At 46.8% G+C, this 26460-nt stretch overlaps 1 protein-coding gene across 2 annotated transcripts in view; it reads right to left on the bottom strand.

Annotated features, from left to right (window-relative positions):
• Nucleotides 1-1634: 1634 nt before the first annotated feature.
• THOC5 (THO complex subunit 5) overlaps nt 1635-26460 on the bottom strand; it is a 28860-nt gene continuing 4034 nt past the window's right edge. Inside the window, exons 4-21 of one of the 2 annotated variants that reach the window (XM_006213531.4) lie at nt 25981-26094; nt 25739-25836; nt 23742-23888; nt 22214-22328; nt 19143-19275; nt 18438-18470; nt 16384-16461; nt 15688-15728; nt 15356-15455; nt 13814-13922; nt 10145-10246; nt 9491-9587; nt 8813-8927; nt 7451-7554; nt 7221-7308; nt 5410-5525; nt 4533-4723; nt 1635-1838 (exon numbers count right to left, since the gene is read on the bottom strand). In XM_006213531.4, coding sequence (XP_006213593.1) covers nt 1775-1838; nt 4533-4723; nt 5410-5525; nt 7221-7308; nt 7451-7554; nt 8813-8927; nt 9491-9587; nt 10145-10246; nt 13814-13922; nt 15356-15455; nt 15688-15728; nt 16384-16461; nt 18438-18470; nt 19143-19275; nt 22214-22328; nt 23742-23888; nt 25739-25836; nt 25981-26094 — 1845 coding nt within the window. In that variant the 3' untranslated portion in view covers nt 1635-1774. The remainder of the gene's footprint in view (nt 1839-4532; nt 4724-5409; nt 5526-7220; nt 7309-7450; nt 7555-8812; nt 8928-9490; nt 9588-10144; nt 10247-13813; nt 13923-15355; nt 15456-15687; nt 15729-16383; nt 16462-18437; nt 18471-19142; nt 19276-22213; nt 22329-23741; nt 23889-25738; nt 25837-25980; nt 26095-26460) is intronic. The other variant, XM_006213532.4, reaches the window with a different exon arrangement.

Below are 26460 nucleotides of genomic sequence, written 5' to 3'. Positions count from 1 at the left end.
TTGAGAAGTCACCAAGAAAAATGAGGAAAGAGTACAACAGCTTCCAAAAAGAGACTAGGGCAACGTGCACCTGGGGAGCTCGTTAAAAATACACTTCCCTGGCCCATCTTAGGTCAGCTGAGTCCAAACGTGAGCATGGGGCGTGGGAATGTGTTTCTGCTCTGCCCCCAGGATGGGTGACTCGCACACAATTAAGTTCAAGGACCTCTGGGCTGGAGAGTATCAACCTCTGGAATTCAAAGGAACAGTGTAGACGGAAAGGGAGAGGCACAGGTGGTGGTTATGTAACAGCTGGGAGGTGGGGTGGGGACATTCTCCTTCCTCGCTGGGCTCAGGCTTCCATCTAGAAAGGAAGTCTCCGAGTTCCGCCTCAGAAAATCCTTGTCACTGTGATGCTCAGTGATCAGCTGGGAGGACAGGAGGAAAGAGCTTTTATGTTATCTAAAAGTTAACACATGTACGTTGGGAACCAAACTTCAAAGTATGTTACGTGGGAGAGAAAAACCGATTGGGACTATCATAAAAAATTAAATTTATGTATGTTGAGAGAAGACCTTAAAAGTGCTTACCACCCCGGCCCCACACACGCCCCACCAAAAAGTATCTACGTGAGGTGATGGATGTGTTAACTAACCTCATTGTGGTAATCATTTCACAATGTATAGTATATCAAACCATCCTACTGTAATGCCTTAAACTTACACAATGTTACATGTTAATTATATCTCAGTAAAGTTGAAACAATAAAATTGATTTCACTTTCAGTTAGCAAACTTTAGGTTTTACTTGCAACCACGTAATAACTCTTCAATATTTCTACATCTTATTTCTTAAAATGAATCATGAGTTGAGTATTGGTTTTTCTGTGAGGCGGGGATGGGAGGGACAGAGTATAACTTTTCTAACAAAACTGTCCAAGAACACTTTACGCCATCCTCCATTTTGTTTGACTTTTACAGAATTTTAAAGGAGGTAATTCTGCAAACATTTTAGAGAGTGTTATCTATTTCCACAAGACTTCTCTCAATCCTTTGAGAGTCACATCATTGTTTTTTGAGGTACCTATCATGCCATCACCATGAAAAGTCTCCTCAGGTGTCAACTGGTCTCACTCTGCCAGAACATCACTGGACAGTAGCTCTGTGTGTGATTCGCCAACATCACTCTCATCACCTTCATGAAATCCTGCAAGATTTACAATTGTTCTTTGTGATATAAGATTTATAGTCATTCTTTGCGATGGATTTGTTTTTGTTACACGGCCAGATGTTTATAACATTTACTAGTCAGAATTTTGGCCATGAGAGACACTGACAAGGTCTAGTGGAAAGAGTGAGGGGAAGGGGGAAAAAAAGAGCTTTTGCTTTTTGTGCTGTGCTGACTTTGGCTTCCCTTATTGCCTGCTAACAGCAGGGACTTAGGATAACAAATACCAAAAGAATGAAGACCTGCCAAAGTCATGTGAGTGTAAACAAAAGCGCAGCATCTGCCTGCAGAAGCAGAATGTTTTCACCCTGCTTTTCTTGGCCCCAAGGGAAAGCCTATCCACAAATGTTCTTTCACACTGTGCCCTGGCTCCCACCTGCCCTTTCAGACTGCAAAGTCGCTCCCTCTTCCCCAAGGAGCCACAAAGGTCACTTGGTCAGGTGACACTTTAATAGGCTAGAAATAGAAAACCTGTCTTTGGAGACTATCAAGAGCCACATGTGTGCCAGAGCAGGAAGCAGAGGCGCAGCACTTGGAGTCTGGGGGGAACAACAGCCTGAGTGGGAGGTCAGCGATGGCTGAAGAATCCTTGAGGATGGTTATATTTAAATGGCTTCATCCTGCTGGGACCCCTAGAGAAACAGGAGAAAGATCAGTTAATACCATATCCTTCGGAGTGATAAATTACAATTCATCCACACAAGGGACTACTACATAGCTGTTAAAAAGGAAAAAAAGGAATGTTGTAAGAAAAGCAGACTGCAGAACGATACGAAAGGTGGGAGAGCATTTCTGAAAAAACATCTTTATGTGCTTGCAAAGGCATGAACACAAACCTGTAAGTCGCTGACAATGGGCAGCTTGGGGGCCAGGGCTTGGGCATCCTCATTTTGTAGTATTTTTACACAACTTCATTGTTGTTTGTATGTTTAACAACAAACGTGTTTAATTTCCATGATTAAAAAAAAATTTTTTTTTAAATCCTCTTTATAAGGGAGATTCCCATGCAGGAAGGAGCCTGGGTGTGAAGAGAATCTGCACTAAATGCCAGCTGAGGGTTGCGTGCTTTATACTCACTACTTCTTAGATGCTATTTCTGTCTCTGTATAGATTTTACACATGAAGGAACAGGCTCAGGAAGGTAAAGTGTCTGCCCAACATTATACGGTCAGAAAGCAGCACAGCCCAAATTCAAAACCAGGGCTGATGCCAAAGCCTGCTGGCCACAGGCAGCTGACAGTCACGGCCAAACCTGGGCCCCCGAAGCTGAGGTGCTTCAGCTGTAATCCTGGACCCCGAGCAAAAGTTCACACAGGGTTGTCTTCCACACAAGTCCACAGAGAATGATGTCCAGCTAAGGGCCTCTTGGTTTGTCTGCCTATGACTGACATTCAATGGTAGCCAGAAGGTGACACCTTGGATCTTGGACTCAGGGAGGGAGGGTGAGAGGTTGTGTGTGTGTGTGTGTGTGTGTGTGTCTTGCATTGTGCTTGGCACTTTACGTGTGTGTGTGTGTGTGTGTGTGTCTTGCACTGTGCTTGGCACTTTACATGTGTGTGTGTGTGGGTGTGTCTTGCACTGTGCTTGGCACTTTACATGCTCCACCAGGTTTAATTTCACCCTCCCAACAACACCCTCCCATGCTGTTCTACAGATGAGGAATCTGAAGCTCAGGGGTCTAAGTACACACCCGAATCACACAGGTAGAAGCTGTGATTTGAACCTATGCCTTTCTGGCCCTAAAGCCTTGGCTCACAACCGTGATGTCATGTACCTCCTAACAAGAGAAGGGTGCAGACTCATCCGGCTAAGTCTAGGGAGGCATACAGCTGATGGAAAACCCACAGCCTGAAGGTACCCAGCCATGGGCAGAGCCAGAGCCGATGTTTCCTGCGGCCTAGACCAGCATTTGCAGCCTAGCCCCTTGGCCTGATCCCAGTGGTCAGCTGGACTCCAAGCCAAGAACCTCATGTCCCACATCTCACCAGCCATGGAGTTAATTGGATCTGAGGAGCCAAAGGAGCACCTCCCCAAAATGCCCTGACAGAGGAGCTGAGCCTGGGCGACACACAAAGCACTTCAGGAAGCAGGTCCTTTGGGAACCATTAGGTAACAAAATAAACACTGGCTGTGTGAGAACTCCCACTTTAGAGATGTGCTGCAGCAGGCTTGGAGGGTGGGGAAGGCTGAGGTCTCACACAGACCCACCAGGGAGAGCGAGTCCTAGAAGGTACCAACATCCAGCCACCAGCTCTGCCCTCAGCAGCCACTGTGGGGCTGGAGCTGGTGATTATCAGACAGCAGGACAAACTAGGCCGGTGAAGGTGCCAGACAGAGACGGGAGGATGCAGGGACAGCTTCCAGAGGCTGGGCCCAGGTATGTGAGGAGGTGAGGGGCAGCTAAGGCACCTTTTGGACTGACAGGGAACATCCGCCCTGATTAGATAGATTACAGCCCTTCCCAGACACCAACCATCCCCAAGTCCTTGCCCGAAAGGGAAGCGATGCCTGAGCAGTGCGGACTGTTCTGAAACTGACTCTTGAAGAACAAGAACATGAGTTAAGGAATAAAAGAGAAAGAAAGGACCTGACACCAAGTGAAAGGAAAAGCAGCTCGAAGTGCTGTGCGCGCAGACACGCTGACTACCAAGCTGTCGGGACCTGCTGGCGTGTTCTGAGTCCCTGACTGTGCCAGGATCCTTTACATAAATCATCTCTAATTCATCACCAGTTAAACGTAACACTTCCATTTCAGCCTTTAGGAAAGGCTCAGCTGAGCTGGAGTGACTCTTCCAAAGTCACACAGCTGGTGAGCAGGGAAGCAGAGACCTGCACTTGTGTTCATGTTACTTCAGAGCTGGTTCCTTCTGGGATGCCCGATTGCTTGCAGCTGCGATCTTCCCGGACGTGTGTGCCCCAGAAAGTAGAGCAGAGGCTGGGGACTGGGGGTGGTGTGTGTTGTTAGAAAAGCTTATTTGGACAATAAAATGAAAACCTATTGCTTTCTGTAGGAAGTAGAGAAAGGAAGTTCAGCCAAATCCTCTTGGTTCCTAGTCCAGTGCTGCTCACTCACTGGGCAGCCCACCGTGGGGGTGTTCATGAAGAACTGGACCGGACCGGCAGGATGGGGGCCACAGGGGAAGTTTCAGGGAGAAGGGAGCAAGTTCTCCGCAGGAGCTCTGGCAGCAGGATTTTCATCTCCACTGTGAAAGGAGACAAGCGCACCTGGGAACATGTGTGCCCTCCATGCCAGGCTCACCTCTGCCCCAGGCCCTGTGAGAAGCAGGGCTGGAGGGCCCAGGCCCTGGTGCTCCCGACCCCCTCACCTAAAAAGCCGCAGACACATCTTTTCCTGGGGAAATTCCTTGGGCCCCTCCACACTGTCGTCGTGGCTCTCGGTCTCCAGGTAGACGTCCAGCAGCACGCACAGGCGCTGCAGCTGGTTGGTCAAGAGCTGGTGGCTGGGCCGGGGGCCGCACAGCTCCTTGTAGCACACGTTGACCTCGCTCTCCATGGCCTGCGGGGTGGGAAAGCCCAAAATTCAGCACCACCTTCAGACCAGCTGGCCCGGATGGTTTCACAAGAACTGCTCCTGGGCCTCTGCAGGAGTTGGGTCTCTGCAGATGGAGTCCGACTGGCTTGCCCTGAGGCTCTCTCTATCCTCAAGACAACAGGGTCTTCCTGATTCCGACCCAGAACTTTCCCTGCCCTGCATGCCCAAGCCAAAAGACGAAGGTGTGTAGAGAAGGAATCTCAAGATCCAAGTCAGGTGTTATGGTTAAAAACAGGGTTCCACGGCCACAAGGCAGCTTTGGAATCAAATCAACAGGCATAATTATACTTAACAGGAGCAATGATCTCACACATCATCTCACTCCAGCACTTTCTGTGCATCTGAACTTATTCACATTTACACAGAAGCCCAAGACAATCACCTTTCAAGGTAGGTTATTTATATTATTCTCAGTTTATAAATGGGGTGAACCTGTGGACCCCAAGCTAGGTGAGGGGTTGAGAAGATGAGTCTGGGCTCTTTTCTCCACTACATCATGAAGCCTCCAGCAAATCCTACAGATCCCAGCAGGCCCCTCTGTCCCGGGAGTTGTGCCAGTGCCCAAGCCTTCAGCTGCAGCAGGCTCTGCCACTGTCCCCTCCCCAGGGAGGTTCTCCCTGCTCCTCCCGTCACCCCTAGCAGGGCCTTACCCGAATGTTGTCATCATTGTTGTTGGTTTTCTCCCCTTTCCAGTTTAGACAGAGCTGGAAAATGGGTGGGATGGAGGAGTAGCCAGGGTTCAGCACCACAGCAGCCTGGAGTTTAGCTGGGAAGGGAGCGGAGAGGAGGAACACTCAGCTCTGAGAGGCAGCCCGCCAGCCCGCGCCCCCCCCCCAAATGAACCCGAGCTCAGCTCTCATGTCTCATGTTAGTCCGAGGGCCGCACAGCACATTCCGGTACCGACTTTTACTTCTGTTCTAGAATCTCCAAAGTGGAATCACCCAGTTGCAGAACGTAAGGTCCTGTGACTCTGGTCCTCCAAGGACACAGAGGTATGTGGACTCCCCAGGGTCTGGTCCACTTTGGGTTTCCCAAGAGTTCTCTTTACTCCTCCAAACAGAAGTTTGTTTTAATTGGCACTTCTCTATCTGCCAGTAAGTTAAAAAGATTTTTTTCCATGTGAAGCCTTACTACCTGTTTTTCCTCTTCAACAATATTGTGTATTAGCCGTTACATCAGTCAAATACATTTCCTCCATTCTGTTCTTTACTTGTATGTTATGTGAAGCTTTTTAAGAGCCAACATTTATTGAGTACTTACTGTATTCCAAGCACTGTGTTAAGCCCTTTACATACATTTTATTTCACACTAATAATGATTCTGAGGGGGGATTGCATATTTTGCACCCTTTCAAAACAGTAAGTCTAACACGTTACTATATATAAAATAGATAAACAAGGACCTATGGTATAGCACAGGGAGCTATATTCAGTTTTTTGTGATAACACATAATAGAAAAAGAATCTGAAAAGAAAAAATATATATGTATGTATGTGTATAACTGAATCACTTCGCTGTACGCCTGAAACTAACATTGTAAACCAACTACACTTCAATTAAAAAAAACAAAAAACAGTGTGTCAATGTGGTTTAGGGATGAGATAGAAGTACTTTTTAAAGAGGGAGAGGATGTGAAGCAAATGCAAAATCCCAAACAGCAGTCACCTATCACGAGGGTGAGAATGAAGTGGGATCCAGGAGCCTTAAGTGTATCTGAAATATTTAATTTCCTCAGAATACTTCTAAAAACACATGAAGAAAAAGAGAAGGGAAGACATCGAGGTAGAGAAACTCAAACATTGAAGAGTGCAACCTTCCCCAATGTGCCTCTCACTATCTTAGAACCAGACAACTCCCTCTGTCCTGTGGCCTCAGCCTGAGCCCCTGGGCTGAGAGCCTGGGGCAGCGCCAGGCCTGCCCAGGCTGGGGCCCGACAACAGAGCTGTGGGTGGCACTGGGGTGGCTACAGCAGGTAGCCCCAGCCAATCAGATGCCAGGACAGCCAGGAGGACTCACCGCTTTCCGGGTCTCCCAAGTGAGGGCAGGAACTGCAGAGAGGGAGGAAGGTCCTGCACTCTGCACTTCACACCCCGAGAGCGACAGCCCTTCTGTGACGAGGGGGAAAAGCAGGCGTCTAATTCTCCACAGAAGTAGAGTACAGGGGCAAAGAGCTCAGGCTCAGAGGGCAGACTGGGTTTGTGACTAAGCCCTAGCCTCCTCTCCACAAAATGGGACTGTCGCCACCTCCAGGGCTGCGATGAGGACCAAATGAGATACAGCGGATGTGACTGTGCTGCAGAGCAAGTCCTCACTGAGCGGTGCCTCTCACAACCGTGGCATTTGCTAAGTCCCCCGTGGCAGGATTCCAGGATCTTTTGCTTCCATTGGGCAACTCCCAGGACTGTTTTACTCCCAGCGGCCCCCCTTCCCTAGAACCACTGTGATCAGCAAAGCAATTACCTGTGCCCCTTTCCACGAGTGCCATGTAGTAGAGATTGGTGTCCCCAGCCAGTCCTGTCTCCACGATGTCTTTGGTGAAATGCAGCTCCTAGAAGTCGCCACAGACAAGGTGAACTTCTGGCTCCTCTGGTCACACCCCCCACCCTTCTGGTGGAGGAGCAGGAGCTGAAAGGTGAGGTAGGCTGGCAGTCCGCAGGACAGCACCTGTGGCCTCTCACACCTCTACCTACCATGTAATCCTCATGGGCAATTGTCACCCACTTCACCAGGCGAGAGACCACCTTTGCAGGGAAGAGGTACTGGCAATCGCTGGTAACTGGCACAATGCCATGTTCTAGAAGAGAGCAGGACAGGTGGTGTCACAGGGAGAAATCAGGTGCCACAGCTGGGGAACTAGTATCCTCTGGAGGGCTCAGATGGCCCTGCCGGCTGTCCAGGGACACTTGGTACTCAGCAGGTGCCAAGGTCAACAGTGCCAGGAGTTAAGGCACACCAACCTGACCTTCACCCAGTGCTACGTGCTTGTGGCCAGACGCAGCACGAGCATTCACAGTGCTTTATCCTCAATGCAAACGATGGCCAGAAAAACAAAAAACCCTTGCAGCCAAAACCTGTGATGGTGTCTCTGCAGCAGTGACTGTCAATTAGATCAAACAGCCGAGGGGGCTGTTCTCACAGCCGACCTTGATGCAGGAAAGACTGAGGTGTTCTGTGTCAGTTCCTCTAAGAGAGCCGAGCAGGAGGACTGCTCTGGGGTAAATTCCTGCTGGCATTTCAATAAGCAAACATGCCAACACAGTAAACGCTGTCATCCAACCTTGAGCTCAAGAAAGCTGATGGGAAGCAAGCAGCGCTGCCCTGGAGAAACCAGGGTCCACCTGGAGCACAGGAACTGGCCCACAGGGGCGGGGCCTCCAGGTGGGTCCTGGGAACCCAAAGCCTCTCCTGTCAGTGACTCTTTTTAGGTCAGAAAGGTCTAAACCCTTACTCTCCACAAGCGCCTTGTACATGGTAGGCGGTGACAAGCATGTACTGAACGAATAAATGAAAAGAAGCTCCATATAGCCACCACCTTGGTCAAGGGCTCATGAGAATCACCTGGGAGCTTATGGCAACCACAGGGGCCCAGCCTCAGGGGAGGGATGTGGGGCGGATCCCCGGACAGCTGTACTCAGGTAAGCTGGGGGTACACTCCACAAAAGCAGGGCTCTGTTGTGCTCATGGCTCTTACCCCAGGACATACCGGCTGCCTGGCAAGAATTAGGCTCCTGTTAATATCTGTCAAGTGCACATCAAAGCCTGACCTGCACTGACTTAGGGTGAGTGCTCCTGGCCAATCTGCTAACCTGAGCCCCCAAAAGGCTTTGGGACTCTTCTGGGCTGGGATAGCCCTGATGGCTCTGAGGGGAGCTCAGACCTCTGTTTGGAGGCCTGCAGTCTCCCCAGTGGCCCAGGTAACACCCCAGCTCAGCACGAGCCAGGAAGCCAGCCTGCTCTGATTTGTCATCAGGATTCAAGGACTCAGTGCAGGGCCCTGTTGTCTCTGCCCCATGTTGTCTCAGCGGCTCTCAGCTCTAACGACACCAGCTTACCCAGGGAGGCAAACTGCTTGTGGAGGGCCAGGCGGGACTGCACCCTGGTCTTCAGCAGTTTCATGGTGGTCTCCATGTGGCTGGCACTCAGTGAGTGGTCAGCAATCACAGTGTGCTGTGGATGACAGCAAGTGGCACACAGGTGAATGCTCCCCATCCGTTCCTCCCAGTACCCTCTCTTTCCAAGGACCTGCCTACCTGTGGCAGACTGAACCACCCAGGCCCTAAGATGGATGCCTTGTCCGAATGGCAGGGTTTCCCTGCTGTGACAGGCCAGAGATTAAGTCCCAGCAGGAAAGATACAAGCTGCTGGTTTCTTAGGAGGCTGTGGAAAAGGCAGGCTTCTGCTGAGGTGCCAGATCGTCTGGGGTTCATTTCTGGTGCCTTCGTACATAAGACTGAGGGGTAGCAGCACATGGAGCTGTGCTGTACACAGAGCAAGAGTCCAAGTTACTTTGATCTAGAGTGCTACCAGGCTCAGGGCAAAGGTTAAGAGGTACCTAAACACTTGTAGGCCTTGGACATCTTAGTATGCTGAGTGGAGGGAGGATGGATCATAGCCTAGAGGGATAGCATTCTGCTAATTTAAAGTCCCAAAGGCCATCAGAAGCCCTTCTGGATTCTGTAGAGGAGAGGAATAGAGCTCCTTAGTCAAGGGGACCAGATCAGTGTCCACACCTGGGGCTGCTCTTTGGGGAAGTGGAGGCCACCCAGCTTCTGCACCCACAGATAGGGGTGACCGAGGTCAAGTACATAGTCTCTCAAAGTCAGGATGCTGCAGAAAAGAACACAGAATGAAATGATTTTGTAAGTCCTTTCTGCAGTGGTCCTGGGATATGTCCCCCTCCCATCTCATCTCAACAGAGAGGTCTCACCGGCTCAGCCTTGCTCACAGCCAGGCTGCCAGCAAAGCCTGTTAACTTCATCAATTCCCTACTGTGAATTTCATCTCTCCCATACTTTCTTTTCTCTTCTTTCCCTGGCAGACTTCAACTTTTCAATCTCAGTAAAAAAGCAGTGTATTTGATCTCTTCATCAGTCTACCCATTTGTAAAATATTTTTAAAATTTTAATCATCAGAACATTAAAATGTTAAACACTTCTATTATCAAGTTCCCAGAGTTCTGATCCTTCCACCTTTCCCCAGCCTCCATGGCCTTGTAAGCAGGATAAGACGTGCTCCCTTCTGGAAACAGAGCATTCCCTCCCGCCCTGCAGTCTCCCCTGCCCCCTGGGAGGCCTCTGGCCCTAACACGCCTGCAGCTTCGGGTTTGAGCCATTGGAGAAACTCAGAAGCAGAGGCTGGGAGAAAAGGAAATGCCGCTGACTCACCCCACTTTATCAAACTGATACTGATTGGCTGGATTTGGAGTTTTCTTTCCGTGATCCCCAGGATACAAACAGCTCAGGACTGAGTCAGGAGACAGCAAGTCACTGGAAGAGGGAAGAGACTGCAGTGAGAAGGTCGGCCAACCCCTTGCCTTGATGCAGACGTGGGCATTTGGGAATGGTAACGCTGCCTCTCACTGATGATCAAAGCCACCATTTACTGAATGCTTCCTGTGGGCAACCTTTTATGTGCCTGAGATCATCAGATCCTCACAACCCTACAAGGTCGGGAGAACTACCATTTCCATTCGGGAGGGAAAATTCCAGGCTCTGAAAGATGCGGCTTGTCCAAGATCATGTTGCTAGTAAGCACTGGAGCCAGGATTTACACTGTACGATCAAAGACAGCAGTACTCTTAACCAACAGTTTTTTTTAGAAACCTATTCCTTCAAGAGTCATACGGTGACCAGAGCCTTTCCTCAGGGGCGCAAAGCCCTGTGACCCCAGAAATAGGGAAAACCAGAGTTTTCATAGAAGCAAAACAGACTCCCTTCTTCCCTAGAGAACCACTATGCTGCTTTGATGCTGTGTCCATCTTACATTTTACCAAATCTCATGCTCTCACAGAAACAGGCCCCTTTAATATTCCCAGAAAAAGATATATCACACAGACTGGAGACAAGGTGACCTAGTGCTATAAGCAGAGTAAGACAGTGATGCCACCGCCACCCACTCGGAAGACTTAGGCACAGCCTGTAATTCAATGTGACAATCAGAGAAAAGACGGGCAGGGGGAGAATGGAGTAATTTAATCACAACGAGGCCCATTCCTTCCTTTTATCAGCGGGGGCTCTGCTTCACCTTCAGGGAGAGCATCAGGCGGAGGCCGATCCCACTGCTCTGAGCCCCGCAGGCCTCCAGGGACTGAGCCCCAGGAGAGTGGCAGCTTCTGGCTCTTCCCTGTCCCCTGTCTTGCCCAGACTGTCTCCCCCAGCACGCTCCCCCCACCACCAGGGTCTCTGTCCCCTTCACTGCCTCACAGACAACTGGCTGGAAAACGAATAAGAACTGTCAGTCTTTTAGCCAATGTTTAGTGACTGTTACTAATACACTGAATAAATCAAATTAAAACAGGACAGCTAAACCTGCACGAGATTAACATTTTAAATGGACAAAATCTGAGAGCTGAATCAAATCTTCTTGACAAATTTACATCTGCAATATGTGGCTCAGGGCAACTGAATTTGGTAAAAAAAAAAAAAGGACATTGAAGAGGAGGCTATATACAGTCATAAAAATGTAACTACTCAAAAAACTATTCAGTCAAATCTTATAAAATTTTAAAAGAGATTTTAAAAAATCTTAGTAAAATAAAAATAGGAAATAATTAAAAATAACCTCATACCTTAATGAAAAATTAATTAATGAATTAAAATGGCAGAATGGAAATCATCCTGGAAAACAATTTCTTGAGAAAAATTCAGCAAGGTTGATATAATTCTGACTAAAATGTTTATAATAAAAACATGAATTTCCTAATGAATTAGAGATCCTGACAGCAACTGTCAGTGCTGCTAACGTCTCAAAAACAGAGTCAGCCTGCGCGCCCTGATGAAAGCACGCAACATCTATGACACAGTCCTGCACACCCTTCCTCCCCGACAAAACCTGGAATCTGATCAAGCCTGTAACCCCAACTCCAATTTACAGGAAATACAGGGAGCAGGAATAACACGTTAAACAGTACGGCACGGACACAATCATCAAAATCCAGCCTAGGGGAAACCTACACAGCAAACCACCTACTTTCCTCAACAAATAAAAAGACAGTGGAACATTTAGATGGAAAGATACTTGAGAGGAGCCTCCTCTGACTGCAACACGTGGACCTTATAAAGATCCAGATTCCAACCCAAACCGTAACAGCAAAACAAAACAAAAAACACTCATGAGAAAATCAAGGAAATCTGAATTCCGACTGGATATTGGATGATCTTAAGGAATCAGTGTGATACTCTGATTATATTAAAAAGTTTTTAAAAAGGATCCCTATGTCTGAGTAGATAAGTAAATAAAACCATATACCAGGCTGGTGTCTCCATGGGGCCAAAGCAGCCTGTACTTAGGCAAAGGCTTCTGGGCTGGGAGTCTGAAGTCTAGGCCCAGGGCTTCAATAACTGGACATGTGCCCCTGAACCTCAGTTTCTCCATCTGTAAAATAGGAGGATGAGCTAGACAACACCTGGAGGCCCTTGAAGAGCTAATCCTGGCTTGAGGGTGGTGTTTCCTTTTGGGCCTCCTCCCTTTTTGGGGCCTACGGTGATGACAGTAGTGTAGTACGGTGGTACCCAGGCCTGGCCAGTTTCTAATCATCACTCTCCACTCACTATCTGTGACCTTGGGGCACTCCTTAATTCTGTAGAGCTTCGGTTTCCTCACCTTGTAGAGCTACTGTCAGTTAGATAATTTGATGATGACAAACACGGCTGTCATTTACCAAGTACCTCACTTATACTAAGCATTTGACCTGACTCCCACAGGCACCCTGGGAGGGGATATTATAATTAATGCCCATCCTGCAGTCCTGCCCCCATCACTGCATGTGCAGAGCCTAGCGAGGAGCTGGACTTCAGCGTGCAATGAAGCCAGCCTGCAGCCCTGTGATTTAGCAGGGAGGACAGCTGGGAAGTCAGCAGGCAGAATGCTCACGGCAAGGAGCTCCACTGTGGTCAGGGCCCTCACTGGGCCCTTGAGCGGCTCACTGGACCAGGAGTGCTGGCTGAGCAGTGCAACTGGGTGCTCTGAAGAAGCAAGCCCCGAGCTCCCTCTGCTGGCGTGAGGTGGGAACAGGGTCAATTTCATCCAGAATGCTCAGGGTGGTCCAGCAACACTCAAGCACAGGGACCAAGGATGCAGCCTGAATGGGGCATGGACTATTAGTGCAGGGTCGAAACTCGGAGAACACACTATCAGGCAGCCATGGGAAGAGCCCCACCCCACCAGGCACCAGCTCTGTGCCTCCCTCACTGGTCTTCCTACAGCTGACATGAGGACTCAGTCGAAGCAGGTGGGGCAGGGCTGGGAGAGCTGCCAGGCCAGGTGACCCTATCTCACCCCTCGGCCCTCCTCCCTTCTTCCTGTGGAACAAGTGGCCGCAGTCAGGTCTTTCTGGGGAAGCTCCGCCCGTGGCTGTCATTACTGTGCCTCTACTCACCCTCCTCAAGCCCCCCACAGGAACCCACCAGTCCTCCTCCCACAGCCCAAGTGAGGACAACCCTGGACTGAGCTGAGCTGCAGAGAAACCCCAGCACCTTAAGACAGAAACAGAAAAAGGTGGCCTAAGTTTGTCAACCTGATAAGGCCTGCCAAATCTCACTCTCACACTCTTTCCACTGGTGTAGAATGCTGGTGCTCTGCTCTGCCCCGCCCACTCAATTTCCAGTAGGCCGCAGTCACTCCTATCATCTACTGTGTAGTAAGAGGACTTCACCAAGTCAAGTCAGTGAGTGCCTTTTGAATACCCGAGATGTACAAGGCCGTGTGGACATGACAACGAAGGTCATGTGGCTGTGAATCTTCTTAGAGCCAGATGAGGGAGAAACCAAGAGCAGCTCAGCCCTGAGGCTCTCACTCCCGCCCCAAGTCCCACCCCCGCAGCACCTGCCCAGTACCCTGCACTGATGGGGGTGATCAGCTCCGTGGCGGTTGTCACTTTGGCTTTTACCGTCATGATGTTGAGGTTCATGAGGTAGTAGAAAGTCAGGTGCAGTACACTGTCATCTGGAGGAAAGGAGGAAAAGGAGACTTCATGTATGAGTGAAACATTAGAAGAGAGTCAACAGAATTATAGAAAGGGAAGTCAACAAGACTTTTAAGATCTTCTACTATGAAAGCAATTCAACGGCAATTTAATGTTGATTAAAAAAAGCAAAGAGTCACTACAATTTCTTTGCTACTCCTTCCTCCAAGAGGTGGAGCTTCATTTCCCTCCCCCTGAGTGTGGACTGGACTTAGAGACTCTGCGTCTAATTAATGCAACACAGAGAGGAAGCCATCAAGTGATGACCAAGTGATCCAGGTTAACATCACCAGTAATAAGACACAGCGATACCACGGAACCCAGATAAGACTTGATGGTGAACACCACCATCTGTTGTACTCTTTCCCCCAAATTCATAACCTCACTCCAAGCAGGAGAAAACATCACACAAGCCCAAACTGAGAGTCTTTCTACATAATACATAAACCTCATCTTCCAAAGTGTCTAGGTCACGAAAGACAAGCAAAGACTGGAGGAGACTGAGGGGCATGATGACTAGCTGCAACGTGAAATCCTGGGTTTGGATCCTGGAACAGAAAAAGGACACTAGTGGAAAAACCAGGGAAATCTGAATAAGCTCTGTAGTTAATAGTATTGTACCAATGAAATTAACATTGCTTTTGATAACTGTACTGTGATTAAGTAAGATGCTGGCATTAGGGGTGAAGAGCATGTGAGAATTCTCTGTATCATCACTGAAACTCTTCTGAGCCTAAAATGATCTCACAACTAAAAAAATCTTTTATAAAAAGGCAAAAAGAGGAACCAGACTGTAGACTGTTTCCATTTGTGTAAAAAATAAAAGGGGAAGGGGATAAGTACACATTTGTATAAAAGCATCTAATTATATAGGACTATTTCTTAAAAATACGTAAGAAACCATCAGAGTGGTTGTCCTTGGAGGTAAGACCCAGGACCTGGGTCTGGGAGTCTAGGGTAAGAAGGAAACTTGTATCTGACTGTTAACCTCTTATCCTGCTGGAATACTTTACTATGTGCTCCTTTACCCATACAAAGCCAGCTTTAAAATCTATATTCTTTGCAAAAGACAAAGTTCTACTTATATTTATTAAATTAAGCAGGTTGGTCATATTACTGAACACCTGCATACGCTTGTTAACTTGTTCTGTGTATCTGACTTGTCAAATTCAAAAAGAGGTGTAGTTTTATCAAGCATCCCTTGCATGTCTAGTGTTGTTGCTATGCTGTTAGGGTTGTGACTGGAAGTGGTGGGAAATGAAACAAACTCCATATAGAACAATGAAGAAAAACAGAAATATGAACCCAGAATCTTTGGCTTAGACAGGGAGGCCTCAGTTTGCTGGGCTGCAAGCAGCTGCAGCGGGCTGCACTCTTGGGTGCTACGAGACCCCCAGCTCAAGGGGAGCCAGACCTTTGCACTTCAGGTCCAGCATGACGGATAGCGGGTGCCTCTTCAGCATCTCCTTGCGCTTGTCATCCAGCTGAACTCCCAGTGTGGGTCGCCGGCGCTTCTAGACAAAAGAGAGTCGAGCCAGTGAGCACCGGTCACAGGCATCTCCCTCTTCCCTCCCCTTGCTGACCAGGGCCTCTGCCCTGGGACCCGTGCCTCAGCACTCCGGCTGCCAGGATCCCAGCCGCCCCTTCTTTCAAACCTCTCTTCTGCTTCTAGGGAGGAGGGCACCTGCCTACTGGAAGGCCCCAGGGCAGCTGCTTGGCACCCCCATGGGAGGAAGTAGCGCTCACCGTGGTCTGCTCCTCCTCAGCATCCGAGTCGCTCTCGTCATCTGCAGCGACAGAGAGAAGGCGGCCAGATGTGAGGGACTCCCAAGGCTCCCTGGAGCACCTCGACCCAGGGGGCGTAGAAGGGCCCAGACTTTTGTAAATGGGTTTCTTTAGAATAAATAATAAATTAATTTGCTGCTTCTTATTCAGTATAGAGAACACCATGTAAAAAAAAAAGTGACCTACAACCCCATCACCCCTGTTTTTTTACAGCACATTTTACTGTCATCCACAAGCTCCTGCACTGGTGGTGGTGGTGGTGGTAACAACAGTAACATCAGCAACAACAGCAGCAGCAGCTCATACAATCTGAGGGGTCACTACGTGCTGAAGACGATGCTCTGCATGCAGGACCTCATTTAATCCACATAATAACTCTACAGGAGGTATTACTCTCTTGTGACAGGTGAGTAAACTAAGGCTCCAACACGTTAAAAAGCTCCCCCAGGATCAGTGAGCTTCGGAGTGGCAGGGCTGAAATCCAACGGCAGTACTTTCTACTGGCTACTCCAAGCACTGAGACAGTAAAGCCAAGCTCCCTGCTACACGGAACCAGTACAGCTAATTTCCAAAGCACCAGCACTGCCCTGGGTGGTGACTGATGTCCTTTGAACTAGCTATAGAAGACGTGGGGGAGAATCCTGACCACCACGTTACCTTGGGAGTCCTCGGGAGGCTTGAACAGAGCCTTGGCTTCGTCCACACTGCCTTCGATCGCCACAGACAACGTCTTATCTGGGAGCAAGAAAGAGCTTCCTGTGAAAGCTGCTGAGGGAAGGAGCTAAGCTACATAAGCCCTGGGGCTGCATGTCCTCTGCCTCTGTCACAGCTCATTACTGACCAAGGCTGGAGGGCACAAGCCCTTTCTCCAGATGACAAGGAGCAAGGTAGGAAACCTAAGTCTTCTATAGTTTGTACCTGTTAATCCCAATCTCCCAACTTATCCCTCCCCATCTCCTTCCCCCTTTGTAACCAGTTTGTTTTCTATGTCTGTGAGTCTCCTTCTGTTTTGTAAGTAAGTTCATTTGTGTCATTTCTTTAAAGATACCACACATAAGTGACATCATGTAATATTTGTCCTTGATTTACTTCACTTAGTATGATAATTTCTAGGTCCATCTATGTTGCTGCAAACAGCATTATTTCATTCTTTTTATGGCTGAGTAGTATTCCATTGTGTATAAATACCACAACTTCTTTATCCAGTCATCTGTCGATGGACTTTTAGGTTGCTTCCATGTCTTGGCTATTGTAATGAACATTCTATTCGAATTAGAGTTTCCTCTGGATATATGCCCAGGGGTGGGATCGCTGAGTAAGTCTACTTTCAGTTTTTTAAGGAATCTCCATACTGTTTTCCATAATGGCTGTACCAAACTACATTCCTACCAAGAGTGTAGGAGGGTTCCTTTTTCTCTCGTTTGTGGACTTTTTGATGATGGCCAGTCTGATCGGTGTGAGATGATACCTCAACGTACTTTTGATTTGCATTTCTCTGATAAAATTAGTGATATTGAACATCTTTTCATGTGCCTATTACCCATCTGTATGTCTTCACTGGAGAAATGTCTGTTTAGGTCTTCCACCCATTTTTTGATTGGGTTGTTTGTTTTTAACCTAAGTCTTTTTTCCATCATTTACTGAGAATAGAAAACCCAAAGTGCAGATTCCTGGCCAAGCATCACTTAAGACTAGTGCTGAAAGCCTCTCTTTTCAGGCTTACACCAAAGAACAGAAATCAAAACCGATGGCCTAAAGCTACATGGCACAATTCTGCCAACTGTCTTAAAGGTTCTCATCCAGAAGCCCGTAACTGTCCACACCCTAGAAACGATAGCTCTCCCCTCAGTTTTCTCTATTCTGCACTACACCGAGCACCTGGCACCTGGCTGGCCCTGTCACATTTAACTGGGAGGCAGTAGGACAGTGGGTAGGAACCTGGAAACTGCAGTCCAGTCCCAGACCTGAGTTCCTGCCCAAGCAACTCCCAAACTCACAACCTGGAAAGTTATGTTACTGCTCGGAGCCTCAGTTTCAGCATCTATGAAATGGGGACTTGACAAATGGCAGCTGCCTGGTTGGGTGATGAGGACTGAATGCTCGAGCTAATGCTTATCATTTTAATTATAAAATTACTTTCAAAAATTAATTTTAATCCTCACAATAACGCTATAGGAGTAATACTATTACTCTAGCCATTTATAGATGAAAAAATTAAGGCTTAAAGAAGTTAGATACAACACCTAAGAAATTGATAAGCTAGGATTCAAGACCAAGTCTACTCAACTTGAGCTGAGAGTCTCAAGCACAAAGCTAAGTGGCCTGTTCCCTGCACCAGGCCTGACGCCTCACTAAGTGATGCCTGGGCCAGTATTTGTGCAACTCCATGGGTCTAGTGCTGGGAGGTCAGACAGGCCATCAACCTTCCTGCTCCATTCAAAAGGGCATACAGACACGCAGACAGTCACAGGAGCCTGAGTCTGCCCAGGTGCATAAAGAAGGATGATGAACTTCCCCCAGTGGCAGGCCACTGCTGATCTCTCACAGGCCTGCATGAACCATCATACCTCAGCCCAAACAAGCTGACCACCCCCAACAGACACTGGCAAATGCCAGCCTGTTTTTTGACTAGTTTAATCCTCAAATTCTACAGTAAAATGGGAATGAGAACAGGCTGGGTTTTAAACACAAAAGAAAAGAAAATTACTCACCCTGTCTAGGGGGCTGGGAGGATTTCATATGAGCTGATGATGAAAACAGGAGGGAGAACAAAGTGGAGGGAGAGGACCAAAAGGACCAGGAAGACACAAGAAGAGAGACAGTAATGTGTCGGTGCCCACGGCTGGGAGGAGAGCATGCACTGGTGCGTTATGTGTCTGTCTGAGGCGCTGGGTGAAAGCTGCAGTAGGGTAAGAGGTAGGGTCTCCAAAAACTTCTCAAAATCCTAGTGCAGTCACAGGCTGCCTTCAAGCTTAATGAGGACACCTCATTCTCAGTAATTCACTGTAACCACATGCAGCCTGTTCCAGGGTGTGGGGAAGCCTGGGAGAGCTGGCTGGGACCTATTTCACCAAGACCTCTCTCTGAAGCGAGCAAGAGGCACCGATCCACCTGCCAAGCGTGCCTTAATGGGGTGAGTGCTTGGGAGCCCAGATAGACTGCCTGGGCACTGAACCCCACAGCCGACCAGCCAGGCTCATCAAAGATTCAAAGCCATCAGGTTAGTCCAGGTTAGACCAGGCCAGCTGGTCAAAGCAGCCATGCTGGGTGGTGCAGAGGGGAGGCAGCGTCTGTCACCTGAGGACTTCTGAGCAGGGCCAGGGAGCTTTCCTCAGCAGGTGGTGCTTCCAAATGACTCAACTGGCCTTGGCTGCTGCTCCCAGAGCCCCTCTTCCTTGCCCGGCCCCCATACTCACCACAGGCCTGCCCATATGCAGTGGCCTGGACAAAGAGGACATAGAGGGGAGGTGGCAGGTGTCTGGCTGTCTCATATTGCTTGTGAGCCTGGTCGAAGGGCATAAACAGGTACTCCTGCACCGGGAGAGAAGCCTGAAAGCAACAAAAGAAGGGTTTTAGTTTCTGCTTTATCGGCAGCCCACATAGGGGCATGTGGGTGCTCAGTTACTGTATACAGTTTTTATTTATGAAAGTGACACAGGATAAGCTAACAGAATCAACTGGTGGATAAAAGGTCAACATGAAAAAACAATAATACTTCTTTACACCAGCAACAAACAGTAAGAAAATGAGCTTTAAAAAAAGATACCATTTCTACTAGTATCACAGAAACATCAAATATCTAAATTCCAAGCATGTAAGCCTCAACGAAAACACCTGAGAAATGAAAGATCTAAATGAATGGAGATAATATGCCATGTTAATGGCCTACAAGGCTCAACATGGCCCAGATGTCAATTCTCCCCAAAGTGATCTATGGATTCTACGCAACCCAATCTAAATCCCAGCAGGTGAAAACAGATCAGCTAATTCTAAAACTTATATGTAAATACAAAAGGCCAAGAATAACAAAGACAACCCTGAAAATTAAGTTGGAGGACTTACATTACTGAGCATCAAGACTTCTGATAAAGCTGAATAAAGCAGTCAGTGTGCAGATAGACAAATGGATCACACAGCCACACACACACACAGACCCACACATACACAGATGACAAAAATGACACTGGAGAACAGTGAGGAAAGAATGGTTGTCTCAATAAATGAGTCAGCTGAAAACCTATGCCAAAAAAAAAAAAGGAATCTGATCTTTACCTCATGTTATATACAAAAGTCATGTCCAGGAAGACTATAGATCTGAATGTGAAAGGTAGACAATAGAGCTTCCATAAGAAAACAAGAGAATATCTCCGTGTTCTTGGGGCAGAGAAAGAAGAAGACTGATAACTAGATCATATTAAAATTAAGAACATCTACTCATTAAAAGATACTACTATGAAAGTGAAAAGGAAAGTCACGAATGAGAAATATATCTGCAAAAGACACATGTCCTGAAAATATAAAGAATTCCAGGCAACTTAACAGAAAAATGAGCAGAAGGCGTTAATGGGCCCTTCACAAAAGAGGTAATCCAAAAGCCAATAAGCATAAAAAAGGTGCTGTGCTCAATGTCACTGGTCCCCAGGGAAATGGAAATTAAAACCATGAGATACCTCCAGAATAGCTAAAATCAAGAAAAATGACAACATCAAGTGTTAGCGAGGATGTGGAGCATTAGAACTTTCACAAGGTCCTGGGAGGAATGTCATAAATCAGGACAGTCACTTTAGAAAACTGTTTCAGTGAATACCAAAGCTAAATACAAGCGCAGCATACTCTATGACCCAACGGTTTCACTCCTGGGTATATATTCAAAAGAAATGTGTACACATGACCACCAAAGGACATATATAAGGCTCCTAGCAGCATTATTCACAGTATCTCCAAACTGAAAACATCCAAAAATCAAATACGAAACCATCAATGAAAATAAATGATCTCCTGGTACTCACAACAACATAGATGACTCTCATAAATGCACTGTTGAGCAAAAGCAGCCAGACATAGAACAGTAGATACTATATAATTCCATTTGTGTAAGTTTAAAAACAGCCCAAGCTAACCTATGACATTAGAAGTGAAGACAATGGTTACCGGGGGGTGGGAAAAGACAGTGACTGGGAGGGGAATAAAGTAACTTCTGGAAAACTGGTAATGTTCTTCTTGATTTGGGTGCTGATTACATGGATGTGTTCACAGAGATGTGCCCATAGATGTGTACGTACACTGAGCTCTATGTATACTTACGAGTTGTATTCTTCTTTTTATGTAAAATTTATGTACATAAATGTACATAAAATTATGTACATTGCTTTAAAAAGTTGTATTCAAGTTTATAAGGCAAAATCCCCCAGTTCCCAATCACCAAAAGTAACAATGATTTGGTAAATGCAGGTTTTTCTAAGCATATACATGACTTACACATACACAAGTCCATTCAGATACTTTGTAAATTAAGGTACACAAATGGGACTACATTTTGCGTTCTATAACTTGCTTCTGTTTAACAACAGATCTTTCTGTCCACTTATTCTGTCAGTAACGGAATAAGCCACACTTCATCATAGCTGTAAGGCTGTACCAAACAAGAATTTATTTAACCTCTACCCTGTTTAGGAGCATTTAGAGTGCTTCCAGTTAACAGGAAAAATTAAGTACAATCAAAATTTTTAGTTTCTGATTTCTTTTTATCCTATAGGAAGTGCTACTGGGCATATTTGTTAACTCTAATTCTATGCCTCCAGGCATACATTTATTTGGCAAGAAATGTAGATCTCGCCAAATCCGACAAAAGTGAATTTATAATGTCTCTAGGGTTCTTTTACAAAGTTCCTCCATATTAACCATTTACCCTGATTTATAAAACTGTAAGGATTTAGATCAAATCCGGCTTCACAAAGCAAACAAAAATCAGGTCACCTATATAGAGAGACATCACATTTTACAAGTAAAGTGGGGACTTTTCCTCCTAAGGTACCTAATGGCTTTCAAATGACTGAAGTTCTTTTCAGAGCAAGCAGATCCACTGAGCAGTTGGCCCCTGAGGTGTAGTCAGGGGATCTAACAGATATCCCTGGAACCATGCTCAGGTACCTGGAGACTGTGAGCTGGTAAAGATCGTGCAGGGAGTAAACTAAACTTATAGTCTGTGAAAGAGTTTTAGCCAGAAGCAGCTCTAGGTAAAGAGAAAACGCCCGGGGTGAATGTGTGTGTGTTCCTGAGCCCACCCTGCCAGCACTCCTTCCACACAGGACACGACCTCACCGCACCTGCTGCAGGACTTGCACTGTGCTCTAACAATGATTAGGGTAACAGAGCCAACAAAACCCACAGTGCAATGTGGCTTCTGGTGGCCTCAGGTCAGCCATGTGTCACTGGGTGGTGAAGGCAAAGTGAAAGCCTAGGAGGAGGTGGGTGGGGAGACCCTCACCTGCATGATGCTGTTGAGACGAGGCTGGAGGCTGCTCAGGTATTCTTTCTTCACCTCGATCTCCTTGAGGATCTTCTCCTTGTTGGACAGGCTCTCTCGGTATTTCTCTGCCAGCCTGTTGGGGGAGGACAGAGCATATTATGCTTCCCAGGGGCACCTCAACCCACCTGTTCACCCTTAGAATCTACCTAGTGACAGCAGGCATGATTAACAGCTAATGATTACCCAGCACTCACTATGTGCACAGACACTTTGGAGAACTCTTTCCAAGCATTATGGTGTTTAACCCCTATAGAAACCCTGGAAGATAGTGACTTTTCTTATCCCCAAAGGAGGAAACGAAGGCCCAGGTAGGTAACTTGCCTGAGGTCATCCAGCTAAGAGCAAGCACAGAGCTGGCCTCTGATCCACGCCTGTCTGCTTCAGAGGCCACGCCCAGGGCCACTAGGGATTACCCTGGTGTCACCTCCTGCTCTGTTTCCTGCCTCAGAGGCTAGACCCAGAACTTTCACAAACACATGGACCCAGCAGCTATGGGACCCAAACGAGGCCCAGAGACTGCCCTGAGTGGGGCAGGGTGGGGATGGATTCCAGATCAGAGCCATAGGACTGGAACACTCATGGCTTAGCCAAGGGCAAATGGTGAACTGGACAGGGGTGTAACAGGCCAGCCCGATCTGCTAAAAAACTGATACCAATTCTGTAAGAATCAGACTCAGTACTTACTAAATTTATAATATTGACCAAAGGCACAAAATACACTCAGTAACAGAAAAAGGTGAGGGATTAAAAACAGTGGCTTCTCTGACAGAAAATGAAAGTAAATGTGCCAATCAAAAGCCCTAGAATTCATGCACAAACACGAAAGGAAAAAAAGTCACCATGATGGAAAGGATGCAATCATAAAAAGTCCAGAATGAAAAAAACAAAACAAAACCAAACCCCCCACTGTATTCTAAGAAAGCTCTAAATTATACAGTAGACATTCTATTTACAGTTAATAAATAAAACCTCTTTATTAGTACAGAAAGTTTTATACGTAAAGGTGTGCCTTGAAGAATTACTGTTGTTAGCAAAAAGTACAAACAACCTAAAAGTCCAATTCAATATGGGAACAATTATGTGACTTACAATTTACACTGGAATGTTGTACAACCTTCTAAAATAATGTTTGCAAAGCTCTGTAATACCACAGGAATATGCTGATAGATGGGGGGAAAGATTAAAAAAATAGACTTACGGTATAAAAGGTATGTAGATCTTAGGTATTAAAATTTTAAAGGAAAGTTTACTCCAACTTTCTTAGCAGCCTCAAGCAATTCCAACTCCACTTATGATGCAGTAGGCCAAGCCTGAATCACTAAGTGTCAATTAATCACAAAATGGGATTTGGTCTTAGAAGACTATTCTGCTGGTTCTACGGCTTTGGCTTTGCTGTCTGATCCTGGGTCATGACAAAGCACTGTCCCTCAAGGCTAAAGGTCCATGTCTGCACAGGTTAACAAGGTTAGGAAGGAGGAAACACTACCTTTTCCGCTGCTCCAGCTCCCAGTCCAGACGTGCAAGAGTTTGCTGGTGAGGGTCTCCCATGGTGACTTCTGCCTTGCTGATATCCGGAGGAGCCTCCTTATAAAACTCCTCCAAGCTGACCAGATCAATTTCTTCGTGCTTTGACCTGCGGGCAAAAACTAGACGTCAAGGTCTGTCTCCGAAACCCAAACCGTGGCACAAGCAGACCCACAATGCTCCCCATGTATGTCCACTTAGCCCTGGTCTACAGCCCCCGGAAACCTGAAACCCAGTCTTCTCAGCAAACGCTCATTAGTAGAAGTTTCAGTGTGAAAAGTGCCGGTGGCAACATGTCACGGGATCCTTATCCCTGCTGCCCAAACTTCTCATCCACGACTTAGTGAAAAGACCTAGAAAGTATGCTTATCAAATGTACAGACCTCTCCACACTGTGCAAGAGAGCTAAGAACTTAAAAGAGGCAAAAACACTGTCATCTAGACCTAGACTGTCAGATTGAAACCAAGAAATGCCCTTTAACAGGAATAAACCTAAGAGTCTATGCTGAAGTTCAAAATGTTAACTGTCTAAGCATAGCATGGGGGAAGGTCCAACATGGTATGACCCGGTGTGCAAAGATCTAGCAGCTATAACTGTTGCGCGTATAGTGACACACGTGCAGGAAAGGAAAGAAATCCAATATTCTTTGCCGCATTAACACAGCAGTGCCCAGGTGGTAGACAGATGAAAGTAGTAATAGGAGCTGCCATGTATTAAGCACCCAGTATGCCATTCTCACCTCACTTAATTCTTACAGTAACTTTTTGAGATGGAGACTTTTATCCCCATTTTTCAAATGAGACAGAGGCTTCTATCTGTAAGCAGGCTGCGCAAGGCGACACAGTCAGGAGGTGGCAGAGCTGGAATATGAACCCAGGCCATCTGATTTCAGGGCCCAGGATCCTTCCACATGGTCCCCTGCCTCCGCATAGGCCCAAGTTCTGCTGTATTCTGCGACTGCTGGCTTTCATATGAACAATGGCTACAGGTGTGGCATCATATTCTTATGTTTTTATATCTTTAAAAATTTTTAAACAGTGCTATTTTTGAAACTTCTTTTGAGTTGTACACTGAGAGTTTATTTCTTCCGTGTACCTTTCTCCCAGGTTCCCCTAATGATAATATCTTCTGTAACCACTAATACATTACCAAACCGAAAAAAGTGACAATTGTACAATACTATTAACTCAGGTACTTGATGTGAATTTCACCTCCATTACTATGTAGCTATCATTACATGGATGAATTTGTGGAGCAGATACACATCCCTCAAAAATCACTGTCATTATTATTAAAAATACACCAGATACTATGTCTAATATGGTCCCTCTTATCCCAAGTTTATTACCAAAAAAAAAAAAAAACCTGACTCCTTTCAGTTTGCAAAAATAGGTCTGATCAAGCAAGAACACATTCTCTTCTCTTGTTCTGTCTACTCCTCTTTCACATCTCTCAGCTTGGATTGCCGAGAGGCATCACAGCTGAAGGACACCAACAAACTATATAGTTTGTTCACCTAAACGCAGTCACTTAGCAAGAAGTTCAGGTTTCAAAGAATGAAATCCATCTGCAAAAATGAACTGTTAGAACTTCAGACAGGAAAGCTGGGCCAAGAGGTTAAAAGGATGTAATGAGAAGTGAGCTGGCCCCATACAAAGTGCTTGGGAATCAAACCGGTAATGCAAAGGCTCTCCCTGCTGGCGAGAGATGACTGGTTTTCACCAGATTCAGAGCTCAAAACTCAAAAGGGTCAGACAGGCTTCTGAGATTCTTTGCACAGCCTGAAACTACTGCTTCCAATTCTCCCACTCCAAGTGATCCATTCACCCTTCTCCCAGGTCCTGAGGTCTCCAAGCTCATCTGACTTCTTTTTAAAGAGACTGGCTCACAGTGAGCTATGCAGGAAAGAGCAATTATCAACAAACCATCTTGCCAAAGCCCATAGCTCCAAAACTCACTTAAACTCCAGACATTTGGTGATCTCCTTCTGCAGGTGCATCACCTCATACAGCAGGTTCTGGAGCTGCAGGTGATAGGCGTCCACTTTCTGCTTGGCCTGAAGGGAGGACAAGGTCAGAGGTGAGTGGGGCACGTCAGGGTGGGGTGGGGCAAAGCAGAGCAGCAGCAAACTCAGGGGTAAAGGGGATCAGGGAGGTGGTGGGGAGGAGGAAGGAGGAGGGCTAAACCTCTCATCTCCTACCTCATGGGTCTGATCTCTTCCTTTCTTCAACCTGATGTGGGCTAAGCGGTTAAGCTTCTTTAGAGTCATAAAATGCACACAGCTCCGGATCCTCCGTTCTTCAATCTCAACTGCCTGCAGGCAAAGAAAACTGATAAAGACTTTGACAACAGGTGCTGGCTCAGCTTCCTTCAGCCCTTCACTGCTGACCCAGCCTTATCCAGGGTCAAAAACAAACACTGGAAGGAGCTCAGAACCATAAGAAGTGTCAGAGGGAAATGGAAGAATGATGGTATTAGGAAAATGCTTGGGGTTCCCAGGCAAAAAAAAAAACAATTTCTGCCTGGACCAAAGTAACAGGAATTCAAGATGGAGCAAGTGCAGCCAATGCACAATTAATAGCTGTCCTTACACATCTCACACAAAGATCCAAATGATAGCAACGTCACGCCATACAATTTGACCCCTGTAAATAACATTACAGAACAAATGAAAATAGAA

This window comes from Vicugna pacos, chromosome 32 (genome assembly GCF_048564905.1).
Source record: "Vicugna pacos chromosome 32, VicPac4, whole genome shotgun sequence".
Taxonomy (NCBI): domain Eukaryota; kingdom Metazoa; phylum Chordata; class Mammalia; order Artiodactyla; family Camelidae; genus Vicugna; species Vicugna pacos.
Note: the sequence above shows the minus strand (reverse complement) of the source record. Positions and strands in the feature narration are given on the sequence as shown.